Genomic DNA, 19,611 nt, shown 5'->3' with positions numbered 1-19,611 from the left:
ATGATGAAATAGGTCTTTTCTAATAATTAATATATCCTGACTTAATGGGATGATGGAATTAATCATGTCTCATTTTAAAAGAAGAATACAGAAATACCTTCAAAACGAAAAAAAGAAAAATTATTTCATCATTTATTTTCTCTGTTTCCTTGCAGTCCTCCAAAAACTGTGATGATCAGTGGAGCGCCTTCCAGAGGTAACGCTGATTTCCCCCCAGAGGCTGTGCAACATTTTCACGAAAAACCAGTGCCAACTCACGACGATCGTCCCATGCATACTTCAAGACCCATCCACATCCAACAGCCAAGAAAGTAAAGAGTTTTACAGATCCACGATTGTCAGAGGTTTTGTCGATTTTATATAGCATTTCTTTTTTATATAAAATCAACATGATAATAAATCTTGGGAGTCTGAGAGTTAAATGGAGGAAAATGCATCGACAAACTCGTATAAAATTGACGGTTCAGTAGACTGGATCATCGAGCCCATGTTATCATTGGTGATAGCGTATACTTGAGGTGCAGAGAGAATGTGCAATGTCATTCTCATATGTTATTTTACGTTAGTGTCATACTTATTTCCACTCATAGTGGGTAACTTCCAATTATTATTTTTTTCCTGATGCGACTCGGGACCACAAAGCATTTTTTTCCTTTATTATTCCACAGAACATAGATATCACTTGATTGCAGGTAGAACCAGTGAGTTTCAATGTTGGAAAGTGAAAGAAGTTTATTTTGGTAATGGAATTATTCTATAAGATATTGTGAGAAAAATTTCAATAAATATGTATAAAAGTATGTTTATCGTTATTATTAATTCAACAAATGTCAGACCCTCGAAAAAAGTGCAAAAGGAACGCCTCATCATCGGCGATATCGTGCACTTGACGTAGAGAATATGAAAAATTTATTCCAATCGTCATTCTCATATTATATTTTACGTTGGTGTCATGCTTATTTCCACTCACGGTGGACAATTTCCAATGATTATTTCTTTTCTCAATGTCACTCATAATTAATGCGACTCGTGATGTTGTGAGAAAAATTTCAATAAATAGGTATAAAAGTATTATTTTCTGAGACGCTCAATAGCATTTGAAATAGTTTAGCTGTCGTACGAAAAAAGTGCGAGGGACGCCTGACAACTTGATAATCTGAATGTTGTTGAGAACGGTCACCAAGCAACCACCCTCACAGTTCCATAAACACACAACGATATACTGATGTGTCAAATGTTGAGGGAAGCAAGGTGGTTTTTTATGCCTTTCAAACCATTCGGATGTGTACGAGAAATGTGAATGTGCGCTTCTTTATCTCGTGCTGAAATTTTTCGTACGCTTTTGTTCATCAATTTTTTCATCCAAGTGCCATCGAGTCTGCCGCTGGAAAACGTGGATTCATGCTGTAGCACAGATTCCGTAGTATCGAAGCCATGTCCGGGAAGAGCAATGGGGAGAAATTGGCGGAAATTGATAATCATGTCACCAAGCATTACAATATCGTTCGGCGACTCGGAAAAGGGGTAAATTCCAAGGATTCATTATATTTTTATGACATGCTTTGGTCGATAGAGACTTGGTTGTTGAATTCACGGTGCCTTTGCATGACTGAAGACCACGTGATATTCATGTGAGAATTGTTGCTCGGCTATAATTGATGATAATTGACGAAATAATTGGCCTTGTTTTTCGCACGGATGTTTCATTACCGAATTTAATTGGAGATTCATATTGCGCGCATAATCCTTCAAGTCATTGACGTTTCAAAAAAATATAAAAATTGAATTGCCGGTGAAATGGATTTTTTTTTCAACGAAAATTACAATTTCTTCCCTTTGTAATGAGCCCAGACCGATCTCAATTCATAAATCTATTGCTCAGTTATGAATATTTTTCTAAAGAGTCAAAAGTGTTTTTACTCCATCCTCCCCACCGCAGCAATATTTCCAATTAATTTTTCCTCGAATAAAAATTTGAAAATGAAAAATAATACAAAAGAGAATAAAAATGTGATTACCACGGACATGAAAAATGTATTTGCTTCCTATCGGAGGAAACATTTATACACACACGTACAACGTGCACTCGTATTTTATAATAACGTGCCTGGAGATATAGATAAAACAATGGTACCAAGCGTCTGGTGTTGTTTACATGTCTTGGCGGTGACTCAATTGCAACACATAAAATTTGATGGATTTTATCGATCTGAAAAATATTCAAATTCGTGCAGTCATCCGCATAGATTACTCTATTTTTAAATTTTTCCATCATTCATGATAGGCATATGGAATCGTATGGAAAGCCGTGGACAAACGATCCAAGGAGACTGTGGCTGTGAAGAAGATCTTCGATGCCTTCAGGAATCAGACAGACGCCCAGAGGACATTCCGAGAGATCATGTTTCTCATGTCTTTTTCGAATCATGAGAACATCATTCAACTTATTGGCTTGCATAAGGCTAATAATGACCGAGATATCTACCTGGTTTTCGAATTCATGGGTATAAGTTTAACATGAATAATTTGACTTGAGGATTCGTTGGGATGGATTTGTTGAATTATTTTTTTTTGCAGAAACGGATCTGCATAATGTCATTAAACGAGGAAACATCCTCAAGGACATTCATAAAATTTACATCATGTATCAGCTCTTCAAAGCAACGAAGTACATTCACTCGGGGAATGTTATACATAGAGACTTGAAGGTAACGGTTTCATATTATTTAAAGACAAACGACCAAAATGCTCATTTCTTTTGCAGCCATCTAATATCCTCCTGAATGCTCAGTGTCACTGCAAAATTGCGGACTTTGGTTTAGCGCGATCCGTGACACAAATTGGGGAAGGTGATGGTGAGACAGGGAGCGATCCCACGTTGACGGACTATGTTGCCACGAGATGGTACCGTGCACCGGAAATTCTTATAGCTTCACGAAGGTGAGACTGATTTATCCAGACGATATATTTTTTCATCGTCTATATGACATTTTTATGTGTCAGGTATACAAAAGGCATTGACATGTGGTCACTGGGCTGTATTCTCGGTGAAATGCTCCTCGAAAAGCCACTATTCCCCGGGTCCTCGACGATCAATCAGGTCGAGCGAATCATGGCTACTCTATCTCCACCCACGCCGGAGGGTGAGTAAATCAGTTATTGTGCACTATTTCATTGAATAAAATTACGAGTGTGATAATTGGATAAAAAATAGAACTTATCAATTTTTCATTCATTTTCCTTCTCCAGCAATGAAAAAATTGCATGCAAAATCCTCATTAATCCTTCATTTCCATGGAAGATAGTAATCACGATGTTATCCTCCAGATATAGCGTCGGTAAGCGCGGGATACGGAACAAATCTCCTAGAAAAAACGCCCAACGTACATCGTCGAAGTCTACGAGAGCTGTTCATGAACTTTTCCGATAGTGCGGTAGATCTGATAAATAGTCTCATTGTATTCAATCCAAACCACAGGCTAACAGCAGTTGAAGCTTTGGAGCATCCGTATGTTGCTGAGTGAGTTATTCAATTACATTTTTTTTTACATGCAGCGATTAAATTTCAATGATTCAGTAGCGAAGCGCTCATTCGGAAAACTATATATTCTGAAAATGATATATTTTATGTAAATCTTATATATATATTTGAAGAATATATTCAATTAGCCTATATTATATCTTTCTACGAGCGTCGATTTTGCGCCCAGAAAAATGTCATTTCACACACAAAAATGTCAGTTTCGAAAAAAAATCGATCTGAACCGTTTTACAGTTTCGCTACTGAACTCCATTATCCTAGCTATCCTCTGTTTCTCCCCCAGTTTCCATCACCGCGCGTACGAGCCCGAACGCGGTGCAAGCGTCATACCTCCGCTGCGAGACGACGTTCAACTCTCCGTTGACGAATACAGGAATAAGCTCTACACGATGATGGATGAGAAGCATCGGAAGAGCAAAAATATGTGAGAAAAGAGAAATAGTGGATTCAACCGCCGAGTGCTCTCGAATGGTGGTCCCATAAGTATTTTTTGTTCTGTAGGATAAAACACAAATTTTCTGGTAGGTCGAAGTCTAGAATCCGTCGGCTGTCGGAACACATAAGGAAAGAGACGAGTAATGCAGTTCCACGAGAGGTTTTGCCGAAGAGTAACTTCCACATGTCCAGTGACGATGTGCGGAAGGACAAGGAGAAGAGCGACTCCTTCAAAAATTCACAGGTGGAAGGTAATTGAAAGAAGAAAAAACTACGAAAAAAAAATTAAAAATGCTTTAATCCCTTCCTCATTGTTCGAAGTAGGAAGGAATATCATCTCTCAGTATGCCCACAACTTGATTAACGGGAATTTCCGCAATTTACCTCCGGGTCACGCTAAGAGCTGCCAATGTCTCACTCAGCCCCAGCAGCAACAGCTGAACAATAAATCTCAGAGATCGTTTCAATCGGATCAAGCAGCTGTGGTGAGTCAATCGACAATCCAAAGTCTCGTATCAAATGATTTCTGTGCAATAGTGGTGGTGTAAATCGCAATTATATCGTTGCAGGCTACTTGCCATATGGGATATATTTAGGTACTGTAATTTCTGAAGATAAAATGTGAAAGATTCAATTATTTGTTTGCACGCAACACCATAGTGAATATTACATGTCTCGCGGAAATTAATTCCCATAAGTGAACTTAATTAATTTCGTCACTCCTCCACGGACTAGTGATTGGCAAATTAATGAGAATTCAATTGTAATCGTAATGTAAACATTTCAGGTCGGTGGAGGGCACAGATGGAATGTTCCGAGTCAGCCGAAATTGAGAAGAGGAACGAAACCCCCGGCGGCAAATAGAAACCCTCAAAAAATTATTCCAGCCAGACATTCGTCGACCAGCCACACTGATAATTATCTAATGACGAAGATGCCAAATAACATAACAAAACATTTTGCATCAAGTGGTCCAGCGTCGAATGGAAATTCATCACAGAGTCAAATTATTCAAAATTATCTCAATCAAACGATGCCAATGCAGACGAGATCAGCAGTTGCTCGACGTACAAATCACAGTGAAACAATCATAGGGGGATTGAAGCTCACACGTAGTCAAACGCTCAAGAGTCATCTCAGGCACAGTGCCATACAGAAACCAGTTACGAATCAGAGGACCATGCGTACACTGAATAGTTATAGTCAGAGTCATGGCATTATCACAGCATCAGCGTACAAGGATCTCAAAAATGGAAGTATCAAGTGGTAATATCCCGTTATCAAGGGAAATTGTAGAAACTAGTCACTGCAAAAGACTGAGGTCATTTATAAATTCAGTGTAAATACGTGGAAGGAAATATATTTCTGTTTGTATGTAGAATTATTATCTTCATTTGTAATCACGATGATTATCTTCGTAGATGATGTAATGATGGAACAGAGCAGCTATTCAGGATTGATAATTATTGATCTGCCAAAATCGACATTTATCATTTCAATGCAATAATAGTGGGAGTGAAAAATCTTGTGTTATTAGGGGAATTACTGATATGAAAATTGATAATCATGAAAGGCCACATGCGTTCATTGCAGATCATCACCAATGTGATTTTTTAAGCATCTATACAACTATTTACTTCAACTCATTTCGACTGCATTAATATACAAATGAGTGAGAGTGCATTGTTTGAAATATTCACGATTCATGTACACGAAAACTTGTAATAAAATATTATACAACTTGATGCAGTGGTTTTTCTCAATTCTTTGGGCTCATGAATAACAAAACAGCTCTGTGAGTCACGCATTTGTTTGATCAATACGTCTGATTGACTGGTGCTACCAAACAAAATGACAAGACTAGCTTTCATGTGATTTTTGTATGAATGTAAAATTGTCCTGGGATAATGGTACTGCTGACGACTGCATTTATCGAGAAAGAATGCGCGCGGACGCAGTCCACAAAGTCGCTGACGAAAGGAGTCTGCAAGAATCATTTACGGAAAATCACACATCTTTTTATGAATGACAAATTGATAGAGGCTATTGTAAGTGCACGATTACATCAACGTTTCCACATTAAATACATTCAATTTCATGATTGTTAATTATCAGGGAAATTTCGCCGGTTGCAAAAATTTACGGGTCATCTACATGCAAAACAACTGCATCGCGAAAATAGAAAACTTGGATTTTGCCAACAATCTGACACATTTATATCTTCAACACAACAACATTACGAAAGTTGAGAATCTGCAGGGACTGAGGAATTTGAAGAGTTTATATTTAGGACATAATGGCATCAATATTGTGCAGGGTTTGGAGGGGTTGGATAGTTTATTGGAATTGCATGTCGAAAATCAAAAGCTTGCCGTGGGAGAATCCTTGGTTTTCGATCCGAGAAGTTTGAAGACTCTATCGGTGAGTTAAAAATTGATTTAAAAATATAATATTTGTATTCATTCACTGAATTTCGCCTGTAGAATCATCTGAAGGTACTGAACGTAGCTAGCAATAAATTAAATTCACTGAGACCATTGAGTCACTTTCTGAATCTGGAATATTTGGATGCGAGAGACAATAAGATGGAAGATATGAGAGATTTGAGTGAAACTGTGGCTACCCTGCCTTGGCTGAATCGCTTATTCCTCCAAGGGAATCCTGTAACACAGAACTATCGGTACCGTGAGAATCTCATTGCTCATAGCAACTCGTTAGGTAATTTTTCAAGGCTCTATTGTCAATATCACGACAACGGAGGATAAAGCTAACTCATCTGTTCAACTCTTGCGTAAAGGGTATTCAGATGGGAAAATTGTAACTGATGTCACCCGACGGTTCTTGAGCAAATTCAAAGAGGCGATGCAACTGAAGCACGAGAAATGTGGACCAAAGCTGTCCCTCAGCGATGACATAACAAGTATTCTTAGTATTCTTACGTATTCCCAATTATTTTTATCCGTGAATATATTTTTGTCATTTCAATCATTTCAGCGTCTTTGAATCTACCTCCGGCATTTAAAAGATCGGTATCGCGAGCTATTCTGCAACAGCAACCTGGACCAAAATTATCGATAAGCACTTCAACAGTTTGCGGAGAGACGGAATCACAACTATTCCCTCCTTGGAAATGCAGTAATTCTATTATTTGATTATTGAGAAAAAAAAAGTTTTGAATTTCAAAATTGTGAATTCGCAAAAAATCAGTGACATGTCCTTGAAAACCAAAACTTTTTTCTTGTTTTTATTGTTTCTTGTAGAATCATATATTTAATGAGTTTTAATCCCGATCTAGTACCAGCAATTCATGGAAAGAGAAATAATCACCTGACCCCCCGTCCACTGTGGAAAGCAACATCGAGGACAAGAGAACAACCTCGAAGGACTTCGAAAATCATCGACAGCACAGGATTACCACCAGTGCCACCAGTGCGGAGAAAATGAAACTTGTTCTACCCGTAATAAAATGAATTCTCAAATGTATTTTGGTATAATATATTATTATGCTGCTGGGAAAAATTATCTTGAACACATCTTATCATTAGCCCGTTGTTCCACTCTGATATAATCAATACATACCATCATAACAAAAGATTCAATAACTCAATATAAAAATTCACAAATGGTGTTTAATTCTCTTTCTTATTTTGACAATTACAATCAGCGTGCTCATATTTATATAGTTAATAATTAATGCATCCTTCTTGAATTTAATTACCCTTCAATTTTGGATTATCGATAATACCGTTGTTGTACCACTGTTTGATAATGGGTTAAAAATTGCTAAAATGCAAATGATAAAAATGATGAGAATAGTTATTCTTAAAATTCCGATGCAAACGTCTGGTTTTTGCATTTTTAAAAAATAAGATGATACAATTACGAATATAATGCACAAAGTTGATTACTATAAGCGTGGAATGTTAGAAACGATGCAAACGTGTGTGTGCACGAATTAAAAAATTTCGATCACAAATTCTAATAAATTATTCGCTATGAAACAAAAGTATTCCATACATCGAGCGTATTATAAGTATGCAAAAGTAGAAAAATAAACGACTTGATCGAACGTATGGATTCGCATATTCGCATTTTATTTGTTTTTCTATTATGTGCGGTGGCACAGACACATTCCAAGTGTTGATAATCCATTAATAAATTATTAAATTTCTCGATCAATGGTTGTGCAATATCTCATCTGAATAAAAAGGAAACAAAGTTGCTGCCGAATGAAAAAATTATGTATAAAATTAATACATATTTATTAGTTAATGAAAAACAATGTTGGAGGGATAATTTAGAGAGAATAAGAAACAAAAATTGTACATCCTCATACGCCCACATACTCCCTATGACTACAGAAGCTACAGCTAGATTTAGACATATACGCTGACCAATGCAAATCTGCTCTTGGTAATATAATCTATAATTAATCGTTATTAAATTATTAATATGTAATGCTTGAATTGACAAAACCTACACGTTTCAACTGATGTATGTAGTACTACCCATACAATCTCAATGGTGTTTTTTCATTGAATTTTGGAAAGTTATTCCAATGATTCCTCAGTACATACGACATTTGATGAAGTACCCCCTGCTCATGTCCAAGGAAAACGCGATGATTTTGGCCTTTCAAACTATTTATATATTTATCCATACTCCGGACACCTCTAACTCTTTCTCTTTCTCCTGTATTCAATATAATATAATATATTCATTTATAATTTTATATATTCATGTCCAATGGTATCCGCTAGTGAAAAAGAACCTAATACCAAACGTTAAAATCATACTATACAGAGGATTATCGCAGTGAAGCAACATTCTTCATTTTCTCCATTTAATTGAAGCGCATTATTGCGTTGTATGCATTGAATTGATTTGTTGCACCAAGTTTAATCTTCACTAAACTATCAGAAATGAAACGTCATAACAAACAGAAGCCGTCAATTGTGTCGAAGATAATTCTATCACACATTTCAATTTGAAATATCGATGCGATCGGCGTATCGGATGAGGACAGTCTTCTATATTTGTGCAATTGGCACTCATACCGCTGTCTCAGCCGATTTTTCTTGTTCATCCTTTATCATAATTATTATTACACTGTTATAAACTCTAAAAATCACCCTGTCGATTTTACGAATTCTTCGTTCATCAGCGAATTTAATTTGAGATAATTTTGAAATTGAGGGAATGAGTTTACCTTGTAGACAGGGCTTCTTTCAGAACTCAGTACAACGATTCGTTTTAAAACCTATTATTGTGATGTCTTTTGAATTTCTATCTTCTCCACAGTCATGTCTGGATTCATATTGGTTGCCTCCAGAATAGCCTGCTCCAGTGCGAGATCGTGATCGGCTGTGTCTCCATCCGATTGTATTGTTATCTTCTGCTCCATTCTCGTCTCAACTACACCATCTTTTTCCGTTTTATACTGTGAGAATATACAAAATGAATTCACGTCACAATCCAATTGCATTCACATGATGTTTTCAAGCAATGCTCACCGTAATTGTTTCGACGGTCCTGGTTTTGCTTGAAATCGTTTGAGAACTCACTATTTCACCGCTAACAGTGTAGCTACCATCGTCATTCTCCAGTGCAACTTTTCTCGTTTCGGTGGCAACGAGAGGCACTGTACTTGTCGCTGTTACATTGCTCGCTGGCTGACCTGAGAATATCTGGGTCTCTGTTGCCACAGTACCTGCGTCTCCCTGAGAATTCATAATTCGACAAAATTAATGAAGCATTTCAATGCAACTTTTATTGGTCTGTCTTGTCAAATTTTTCATCTGAATTAAGTAAACTCTCGGATTGTACGTGTATCATTGACACTCAATTGGGGAAGAAATTCTTTAAGCTTTACGGTTCATCTTTGTCTTACGATAGCAGTAATAATAATACACGAAAATTGTTCTGCATGCATTTTCATATATTACAGAGGAATTTGATATGGTGAAAAAATAATATTCACGTCTGACACTGCATGCGAACGGGAGCATTAACAGCGTTGAATCTTCGATTTACCTTTATAATCGTAATATTATTAACGAGATAAACATCATCGTCATCCACCACCAACTGTATACCTAAACCCTTCGCTTTGCACATGACAACGATTGCTAAAAATTTGATGGGCGTTTCGATGGATTACCTGATAATACTGATTGTAGAAAGCCTGCTGATCGTCGTCAAGGTCAATTGGTGTACCTGAATCACCGCTGCTCGAACTCGATGTACTTAGACGTCGTGTGAACAGCTAACGCCATGCAACGTGTTAGCCAAAGCCGTCAAAATTCATTATTATCGATGATGTAAAATTATATGACATCAATATTCATTAAAACCAATGATTGTGCTCTGATAATGATAACAAATTCTCAAAAAAAAAAAAAATAAATAAATAAAATAACATAAAAATATTGTAATTTTAGACCAAAGTATGACTTGACTATGAAATGTGTGAATATTCATGATTGTTATGACTTTAATTAGCAAATTTAAATTGTTAAACTCATTGCAATGTGTCCACAATATACGAATTGTGGACTGATATGCGGCAGAGTTATGATAGCATTTTTCTAATGTGCATTCTACCCACGTATTATAAATAATGAGTGAAGATTTGCAACTTCACCCTGAACAGCTTAATTTTTTTTCTTAATTTTACCTGTTCTCCGGTGAGTACGTGACTCGTGGTCTTAACTTCCTGGGTGACAACACGTTGCTCCTGTCTGGTGGCACTTGTAGCTGTCGTATGTGCTACTGTCTTTTCCTCAACCTGTCGTGTGACATTGCCATTGAAAAAATAACTCATAAAATAAAAACGATTTCATTGATGGAGGAAAATAGTTTACAATGGGAGTGATACAAACCTGACTTGTCTTTTGATTTTTCTCAAGATCCTCATGCATAGTTGCTGTTCGAGTTGTTACGGCCGTAGCAGTCATGTACGGAGCTCTACCATCATCTTGTGCATCTGCCTACATACACAACAACTACTATTGGACTAATGCATCAAAAATATAACTAAGAACTATCTCAACAGTCAATAGATTTTTCTACAAAAATTCTTGTTCAAGAATTCTTATAGAGTACAGTACTCATAGAATTAATTATATGGAAAATCAACATCCATATTTTTTTTTTTATGATCAATTATCTATTGGGAAAAGCACGTGTCAATAAAGAAATTTACCTTATTGACTTGCGTGTTCACCGTGACTTGTCCAGTTCCGCCAGGTGTGAGGTCCTCAATCTTCTCCTCTATATTCTGCGTCAATCCCTCTTGGTCCTTGACAACAGACTGTTTGGTTGTAGTTTTGACTATGGTTGGAGTGCTAGCAGGTACAAGAGTCTTCTTAATTTTCGAGAGAGCCGAAATTTTGGGGGTCGTTGCAGTCTCGACAGGCGACGGCTCCCGTTCCAACGGTTGACCAGACTTCGTGTAGATGATCCCTTCCCTGATATATCCACCATCTTCCCCATAGATCTCCTGATTCAACGGTTTATTATTCGTGCCATAGACTTTTCCATCCTTGATGTAACTTCCATCATCCCCGAACACTCCGTGTTCCACCGGTTTTCCACTGTTATTATAAACAAGCCCTCTCTTGACAATTGTAATCGTTGTCGTCGTGTAACGCTTTTCGAGTGGTTTTCCAGCGATGTTATAAACGAGCCCATCTTTCACGTAATTCCCCTCACTGTCGAAAGGTGCCTGCTTGATAGGCCTGCCAGTCTTGTCAACGATAACACCCTCCTTGACCTTGAGACCTTCAGGACCGAAAGCCTCTTGCGTTAGGGGCTGATCATCTGCTGAATACACTCTTCCATTCTTAACAAAACTAGTTTCTGGTTTTAATGGTCCTTGCGTCACTGGCTTACTGTTGGGGCCGACGATGAGGCCATTCTTGATGGACTGACCAGAAGAACCCAGTGACTCTAGATTCAAAGGTTTTCCATTTTTGTCGTATATCCGTCCATTTTTAATGGTATTTCCGCAATTGTCGAATGGTGCGGATACAATGGGTTTTCCGTCATCTCCACACATTAATCCATAGCGTACGAGACTGATGGTGATCGTCGTCGTCTGTTTTTTATTTAGAGGTTTTCCATCTGCAGCATAAACTGCGCCATCCTGAATATATCCACCCTCGTTACCAAAGATTCCATGGTCCAGTGGTTTCATATCTTTGTCATAGACAAAACCATTCTGTATGAAGGATCCATCAGTTCCGAAAGAGCTGTGATTAAGAGGTTTATCGTCTTTACCATAAATCCTGCCTTGCTGAACATAAAAATCTTCTGGCAGTTGGCTACCAGCATTCAAGAGGGATCCACCCCAGTTGTAAATTAATCCGTCTCGGATGTATGCTCCATCCGGCCTGAATGCCCCCTGCTTCAGAGGTTTCTCATTAGTGTCATAAACAACACCATCGCGAATGTAACAGCCATCTGGGACAAGAGATGCCAGGTTCTTCGGTGCTCCACTGACATCAACAATTTTCCCCTCCAAAACAGCGATATTATCCGGACCTCTGTCGTCTTGAGTCAGTGGCTTGCCATCTCTTCCAATTACCAAGCCATCCTTGATTTTATTGCCATCCGGTCCGAAGACTCCTTCCTTCACGATATTTCCACCTTTGTCGTGAATGAGACCAGCGGATACATAAGAGCCATCAGCACCGAAGATACTACTTGTCAGGGGTTTTCCTGTATGATCGAACACTACTCCGTTTTGAATATAACAGTCAGCTGGCAGAGAAGAGCTCAGATTCAATGGTTTTCCATCTTTACCGTAGATCTGACCGTCTTTTACAAAACTACCATCGGACTTGAAGAAACATGACTTGATGGGTTTACCATCTTTATTGCACACTTTTCCGTCTCTGATAGATGCCCCATCCGGCACAAGACAATCCTGATTCAGGGGCTTTCCGTTCTTCGCAAAGACAACGCCCTTCTTAATGGAACTTCCGTTGGAGCCGAAAGACTCTTGTTTCAGGGGTTTACCGTCCCTCCCCAGTACAACTCCATCCTTGATAATTAAATTATCCCCGAGGAATCCTTGGGCCAGGGGTCTACCCCCAGCATCACAAATGACTCCCTCGCGGATGATAATGCTGTCGGGCTTGAAGAGATTCTGGTTGAGAGGCTTTCCATTTCTATCATGAATAATTCCCTCTTTTACATAACTACCCTCGGCAATTAGTGGAATTCGATTGAGGGGTCTGCCGTCTTTTCCGTAAATAATTCCGTCTTTGACGAAGCTACCATCGCTCTGGTAGTACGCGTGTTTGATGTTTTTGCCATCGATACCGACGACTTTTCCGTCCTTGAGGTGGGCACCGTTGGGCAGCAGAGATCCCTGATTCAAGAGTTTTCCCTCTTTATTGTAGACAACACCTTCCTTCACGAATGAACTGTCTGAACTGAAGACCTCGTTCTTCACTGGTTTACCATCTTTAGCGTAAACCTTTCCCTCAGTTATGTAATTACCATCGTGTCCAATATCACCGCTGGAGAGTAGTTTACCGTCGCGCCCATAGATCAAACCATTAGAGATGTATGTCGCATCCGGCAAAAGTGCCATTTGATTGATTGATTTGCCATTGTGGGCGCATACAATGCCACCAACAATGTAATAGCCCTCTGCACCGTATGAGCCCTGAGTCAGTGGCTTATCGCTATTGGAAAATATGAGGCCGTCCTTAATGCAACTGCCATCGGCTCCGAGTTTATCGAGTGTAATTGGTTTTCCATTTTTACCCACTATTTTTCCCTCCTTTATCAGACAATATTCGGGCCCCAAGGAGCTTTGATTGAGGGGTCGATGATTCGGTCCGCAGATTACTCCATTCTCAATTGAATCGTAGTTTGTACCGATACCAGGTTGATTAAGGGGCTTTCCGTCTTTTCCCACTACTAGGCCATTCGCGATGTGAATACCCTGAGGTCCAAAGTCACCCTTTTTCAGTGGTTTTCCATCCTTACCACAAACTTTACCATCTACTATTTTGTTTCCATCAGGACCTAATGAATTTTGATCGTGTGGCTTTGCCTTTGCTGTTGCATAAATTATTCCACCAATTATCACTGTTCCCTCGGGGAGTGGCAACACCCAGTGCTGCGGCTGTTTTTCTACAGTCGATGGGATGATGACGCCGGGCTTGGAGGCTGCAATGTCCCCTTGCTGTTCACTGGCGATCAGCGCTGCCGAGGCTTTCTGACTGGGGTCCAGTTGAGGTACTGTTTTCTGCTGCTCTTTCAAACCAGCTGATTCAACGTAGTTAATTCCCGGAGTTTTCAAGCCAGGTAGAGTTGTAGGAAGCGGTGGGGGGGTTTTGTTTCCAATGGCTTCTTTAGTTTTTCGCTTCTCAGCGGATTCAGCGACTTTCTGCGCCTCACCTGGAGCGTAATTAAACGCAAGTCCCGTTGCCTTCTTGCTGGCAGACGTTGGAGACTGGGGCTCTCTCGTTCCTGAAGGTGATGTGGAGCGGTCCTCGTACGTGAAACCGTGAGGTGTGTAAGGCTTTTTCGTCGGTGCTGCTTCATTCTCCACGTAATTATATGGCTTTGTGTAACCAGGTAGAGTCGGAGACTCGGGGGATGTCTGCATTGGTTCAACAGGTTGAGGTTGTCGTGATGACACTGACAAATTTGACTCGTCACTCGGGTCGATAGAATCGTCCAGTTCCTTGGTTTTCTTCTGCTTCTTGTCCTTTGGCTCCTTGTCACGTTTTCCAAAGAGAAAACCACCGACAGGAATCTTTCAGCATAAATAAAACACACGTGCAGTACATGCTACATCTAGGTATTATCATTATGGATGACTACTGGGAGGAGTTTCATTCATGGAGAATACGGAATTGTCAACCTACATTCGCAATCAGATACAAGTCTTGGGTTCAACGAATGATAGAGGTTTTCACTCAAGCATAATAGAATCAAGTTGGAATTTCTACGAAATATCAAATCATTGCTCACCTTGATCTTCTCCTTTTTATCCCCGTCACGTTTCCCCGGACTCTCCTTATCTTTTTTCGTACTCTTCTTATTACTCAATGATTTTTCATCGACAGACGTACCATCGTTTATCAAATCAGAAGTGTTAAGGTCATTGTGATTCTCCTTCTCATTCTCGTTTTGCTTGTTCTTGTTCTTTTTCGTGTGCCCACTGGGTGGCAATACAGCAATACCACCAATTGGTTTCTACAATGGAATAAAGAACAAAAAAAGAAGAAAAGAAAATCATAAAAGCGCTCCATGCACGCGACAGGGTACTAAAAACTGCTGACATTACTAAGCTCAAGCTCGTACTACTTAGATCTCTTATCAATACAATTTTCAGTTTTCTATATTTACAAAGAATTGACTTTCGCAGAAAGCGTGTAGTTGAAGAGAAAACATTGACTTTACACACGATTAGCGTGCGTTGCATGCCTCAATATCAACGGTCTGCGCTCCCAATAATGGTGCCGGAATTATCAATACTTTTGATACGGTTTTTTTAGGCAGTGGCTATTCACACTCCTGCGTGAATACCTCCGGTACACTCCGTACACTCCATACACTCCATGGGATTTTCTGAGTGGGCATGTAGATAGTGCAGTGAGTGAGACCCGCAGGGAACCAGGTAATGTAGTTTGAGTACTTCACGCAAGAGTGAGTGGAGTAATTCACGCAGAGTATTTTGTGTTCGGAGTGATTCACGCGAGAGTGAGTGGAGGGGTTGATGCGGAGTGTACGGAGTGTACCGGAGGGATTCACGCAGGCGTGTGAATAGTCACTGCCTTTTTTTTATATCACACAAAGGATTTCAGTAGTGAAGCGGTAAACCGGGTTAAGTCGATTTTGACTTTTGATCCGTTTTTGATGAATATCTCAAAACCTAAGAGAGATAGCAAAATTTTTCTTATGACCTTTTTTGTAGAATCATTTAAGAGCTATAAAAAGGTCATGACAAAAATTTTTCTATCTCTTTTAGATTCCGAGATATTCGTAAAAAACTGGCCAATAGTCAAAATCGACTTAACCCGGTTTACCGCTTCGCTACTGATTTAGTGAATTAACTCTACACACGTAGATAAATTGAGTATCATATGCTATGATTTCAATGTGATGAACCGCAATTCCAATTAAAGTGTTCCGTTCAAAAAAAGTAATTGATGACATTCATCTGCAATTCATATAGGACGTTTGTAATCACAGTCGGATTATCTATGAATTTTTCCATCTTTCCTCTTCAAGTTATTAACCAGAGAGAGAGAGGGGGAAGGGGGGGTTACAATTATAGATAAAAACATGGATAGAAAACAGTCCTGTAGAAATTTTGAATCAATGTCATCATTTTTTTTCCACAGAATAAAACCCTTAAATTCAGCGAAATAATGGAATAGCTGGGGAAAGAGAGGAAAGGATGATGGCAAGAATAGCATGATTGATAGGCATGCATCTGAGAATATTGTCGATAGTAGTACTGAATGTCAATAATGCCCAGTTAGATGATTAGATTTGCTTTTTGGGAGGGCAAATGAATGATGATTCAATACCTTTTCGGCACGCTCCGCGTCATATTCACCCTCCAGGCTACTGGCACTGCTTGCCGAGGTTGTTCCAACGCTTGTTTTTCGAGTGAGCTATCGGTGTTAGTTACGTGTCAGTTAATTATTATGAGTGAAATATTGTTACTGATTGTGACAACAGATTAATCCCCAAAATTATTATTTCACGACTGTGGAGAGTCTCGATAATGTGCGACTGATGAATTCTGTGATGATTTTTCAATGACAGTTTATATTTGAACATAAAGAATCATGAAAATTCTCGTCAACATGAAATGCACCTACTGTGACATGCGACGTACACCAACGGTACAATTAATTAATTAATGTGACCTGCTGTGGTACTCCCAAGCCATTCTTCAATAATTTTTCACTTTTGAAAGCGTAGACCGCATTCGATATTACTTTGGAAATATTTCAATCAATTCTTTGAATGGCGAAAATCATTTCTCATTTATCGCTATTAATTAATGGTTGGAACTAAATTTAATCTAGCGCTATCCTAACTCTTGGGTTTCGAGAGTGAACGGGAAATTTCTGCTCACCTTGTCTTTTTTGTTTTTGATGGGGCTAGGCCGTTGATCGATGTGCTCCATGTCGGGAATTATTTCAGGTTCGTAACTCATGGTGTGACGCTTACTCGGTTCAGAGCCGTACGATTCGACAGGCCTGGTTCCACCTAAGGCTACAACAATATTGGGAAAATAGTTTGTGGAAATTGTCTGATTATTGACCACAAATTTCAGTATTTCAGTTTTGGCCGAAAAATTACCGTCCATGCTGCGAGATGTTATGCGTCGCCCACTGAGTGATCGTTCGAATTGAGGTGGTTGTCGCTCAATAGGTATTTTTCTCGTTTCGTAATGTGTTCGTCCAGAGTATCGGAAGCGTGAGCCTAGGTGTGGCAAAAGTCCTACTTTCTTAACTGGATCTGGGCTCATCAATCTGAAAATAATCAATTGCCCCTCCAAGTATAATTCATGAAATTTAATTGAGTGAATAGAAGTGTTTATGCAGCTGAGAATTGAATTTTCGACGATTAATTCTATTGGATTGATCCGGCATTTGCATACTTTGAAAAATAATGAATTCATATTTACCGGAAGAATGTGTGATGCTCCACAGACACCTTCCACAATTTCTTAGCTGCTCTATGATTGGCCAATTTGAAACCAATGGTCGATTCGTACTGCTCGAACTCACCAGGTCTGATTTTAATGTAAAAATTGTGCCTCTTGTACGAAATTTTGAGTATTTTAGGCCATGCAAAACGATTAATTCTCAATCTATCCCTGTGAACGAGTAAACCGGAAGAACAAACACCTAGCATAATGTCGACCCCTTCAGAGTCTTTAGCGGGATGAAGATCAACTCCATACATCGCTAATTTCTTAGCATTCTCGAGGTAATGAAGCTCCGCTTCAGCGGGCGTTTGACCTCTATGAGACTTATGCAGTTCCATAACTTTCCTGAACAGCTCGGGCGTCTGATTAGGAGCGAATTTGAAATCCTTCAGGTATGTGGGAATGTAATTACTGTCATTATCGTCAACGCCGGTATCACCGTGCTCCTTCGGATCGTAATCACCCACTTCCGATTGAACTAAATATGAGCCCAAAAGTGCATGTGTAACGAATGAACATGGTAGGCGGCCGGTAATTATATCATTACGAATTTGAAGACACAGCTGGTAACGAGTTATATCCTCTTGCAGTTGTGAGGGATCTGGAGGATAGAATTTCACCTCAAAATTCAAACTCCAGGGCTCATTTTTGAGGAATTTTCCAATTCTCCTGTCGAGATCCAACCAATTTCTAGGGTCATGTTTGTCTTCATAGACAAGACCGAAGTAATCTTTTTCGAGGAGATTCATACTCTGGCATATTTGGTCGAGGAGCTCTTGGCCCTTCGCTTTTCTCTGTAATCAATGCATTCGTTAGTGTAATGTTCATTGGACAAATGAATTCGCCAAACGCAATTCAATCAACTCACGTCGGTGTAAAAGTCTTTGACCGTGCCGTCCAGCAGAGTGATCTTTGAAAGTGCCAGTTTACCCTTATTAACAGGACTTTTGCTCGGTGAATTTGTACCATTTTCGGCCATTATGTCAGCCGGACTGGCGCTCGATTTTCGCTCCTCCGGCATTTTTTTTTTTTCGGTTTATGTTCTGAGAAGGAGAACAGATATATCAATCTCAACTCTAAATGCGTCAACTATATCTGCTGAGGGAGATTGCAGACAGCCCCCGGGGCGTCTGCAGGTGTCTTGTTATGGTCCGTTTCAACAATCTGTATGTGTACATAGGTGAACGAACTGAATAACCCAAGAGACATCTTTTACCAGACTAAGACACCACTCTTGATACTTATATTTCAAATAATTCCACTTCCTTTAGAAACATGAATCGCCACCGCTACACTATCGGATTTAAAATCAAGGAAAAATCATTGAGATGCCACGACTGATGCGAGAGCTGTGTGAACTTAGAGTCGAAGTTTGATAAATAGATTTTTTTTCTTATAATATCGATTGTACTCAGTGAGTACCTGAACGTACCACATTCATTTTCGTTTGTACACCGCATCCCTAGACGTAAGGGGTGCCGAAAAAATCGTGCAGCGTCGGAAATGAAGGTACGGAAAAAATTTTCATGAGCAAGAATTCAGCATGGATAGTACTTGTACGTACTATATTTTTCCATTTTATTTATCAATCCCTCAATACTTTACCCGCTTCTAAAATCTTAAATGTATGAAGGATGTCAGGAAAACATACAGATAGCTTCTAAATCGTTAGTACTCGTTTGTACAAACGAAAATTATTCATTATGATTATTATTATTATTATTATTCTAATCAAATCCCCTGATTCCATTTTTATCAACCGTAAAATCATCGTAATGGATTCCATATGTAGTTCGTAAAGTTTTGATGTGGGTACGTCTCATCTTCCGTACTTCCACTCCCATTGCAGTACAAACGGAACAATTTACTGTACATGATAATGAGACCAAGTACAAACCATTGAGAGCTTCAAAAACAGTCGTAGATTATTCAGAAAAAT

At 39.1% G+C, this 19,611-nt stretch overlaps 4 protein-coding genes across 8 annotated transcripts in view; 3 read left to right on the top strand and 1 right to left on the bottom strand.

Moving 5' to 3' along the window:
- The window catches only part of LOC107046200 (death-associated protein 1), a 2,080-nt gene extending 1,280 nt beyond the window's left edge, over positions 1 to 800 (top strand). The window contains exon 3 of the mRNA XM_015268750.2: positions 156 to 800. Coding sequence (XP_015124236.1) covers positions 156 to 315 — 160 coding nt within the window. The 3' untranslated portion in view covers positions 316 to 800. The remainder of the gene's footprint in view (positions 1 to 155) is intronic.
- Positions 801 to 1,284: 484 nt separating this feature from the next.
- Positions 1,285 to 5,721, top strand: LOC107046194 (extracellular signal-regulated kinase 2). Of its 4 annotated transcripts, XM_015268743.1 has the most exons (11): positions 1,285 to 1,524; positions 2,285 to 2,504; positions 2,578 to 2,708; positions 2,765 to 2,940; positions 3,004 to 3,143; positions 3,328 to 3,520; positions 3,825 to 3,965; positions 4,043 to 4,227; positions 4,301 to 4,461; positions 4,546 to 4,572; positions 4,764 to 4,838. In XM_015268743.1, exons 1-10 carry the CDS (start codon positions 1,435 to 1,437, stop codon positions 4,570 to 4,572), a joined length of 1,464 nt encoding a protein of 487 aa, XP_015124229.1. In that variant the 5' UTR covers positions 1,285 to 1,434; the 3' UTR covers positions 4,764 to 4,838. The 4 variants fall into 4 exon arrangements, with proteins under 4 accessions (XP_015124229.1, XP_015124227.1, XP_015124226.1 ...); XM_015268741.1 differs by lacking the exon at positions 4,546 to 4,572 and having other exon boundaries at positions 4,067 to 4,227; positions 4,764 to 5,721; XM_015268740.1 differs by lacking the exon at positions 4,546 to 4,572 and having other exon boundaries at positions 4,764 to 5,721.
- A 162-nt stretch (positions 5,722 to 5,883) lies between these two features.
- Positions 5,884 to 7,617, top strand: LOC107046198 (protein phosphatase 1 regulatory subunit 42). Its single transcript, XM_015268748.2, has 6 exons — positions 5,884 to 6,024; positions 6,092 to 6,397; positions 6,460 to 6,694; positions 6,774 to 6,896; positions 6,971 to 7,111; positions 7,272 to 7,617. Exons 1-6 carry the CDS (start codon positions 5,884 to 5,886, stop codon positions 7,418 to 7,420), a joined length of 1,095 nt encoding a protein of 364 aa, XP_015124234.1. The 3' UTR covers positions 7,421 to 7,617.
- Positions 7,458 to 18,711, bottom strand: LOC107046192. 2 transcript variants are annotated; one of them, XM_015268737.2, is made up of 11 exons: positions 18,541 to 18,711; positions 17,649 to 18,466; positions 17,321 to 17,493; positions 17,094 to 17,233; positions 14,972 to 15,196; positions 11,181 to 14,753; positions 10,858 to 10,965; positions 10,653 to 10,763; positions 10,137 to 10,241; positions 9,490 to 9,696; positions 7,458 to 9,416 (listed from the first exon to the last, which is right to left on the bottom strand). In XM_015268737.2, the coding sequence occupies exons 1-11, from the start codon at positions 18,691 to 18,693 to the stop codon at positions 9,240 to 9,242; spliced, it is 5,790 nt and encodes a 1,929-aa protein (XP_015124223.1). In that variant the 5' UTR covers positions 18,694 to 18,711; the 3' UTR covers positions 7,458 to 9,239. The 2 variants fall into 2 exon arrangements, with proteins under 2 accessions (XP_015124223.1, XP_015124224.1); XM_015268738.2 differs by lacking the exon at positions 10,137 to 10,241.
- Positions 18,712 to 19,611: the final 900 nt, after the last annotated feature.

Source organism: Diachasma alloeum, unplaced genomic scaffold (assembly GCF_001412515.2).
Source record: "Diachasma alloeum isolate Michigan unplaced genomic scaffold, Dall2.0 Dall_scaffold_01228, whole genome shotgun sequence".
Lineage (NCBI taxonomy): Eukaryota > Metazoa > Arthropoda > Insecta > Hymenoptera > Braconidae > Diachasma > Diachasma alloeum.
The sequence above is the reverse complement of the archived record's forward strand: the minus strand, read 5'-3'. Positions and strand labels throughout refer to the sequence as shown.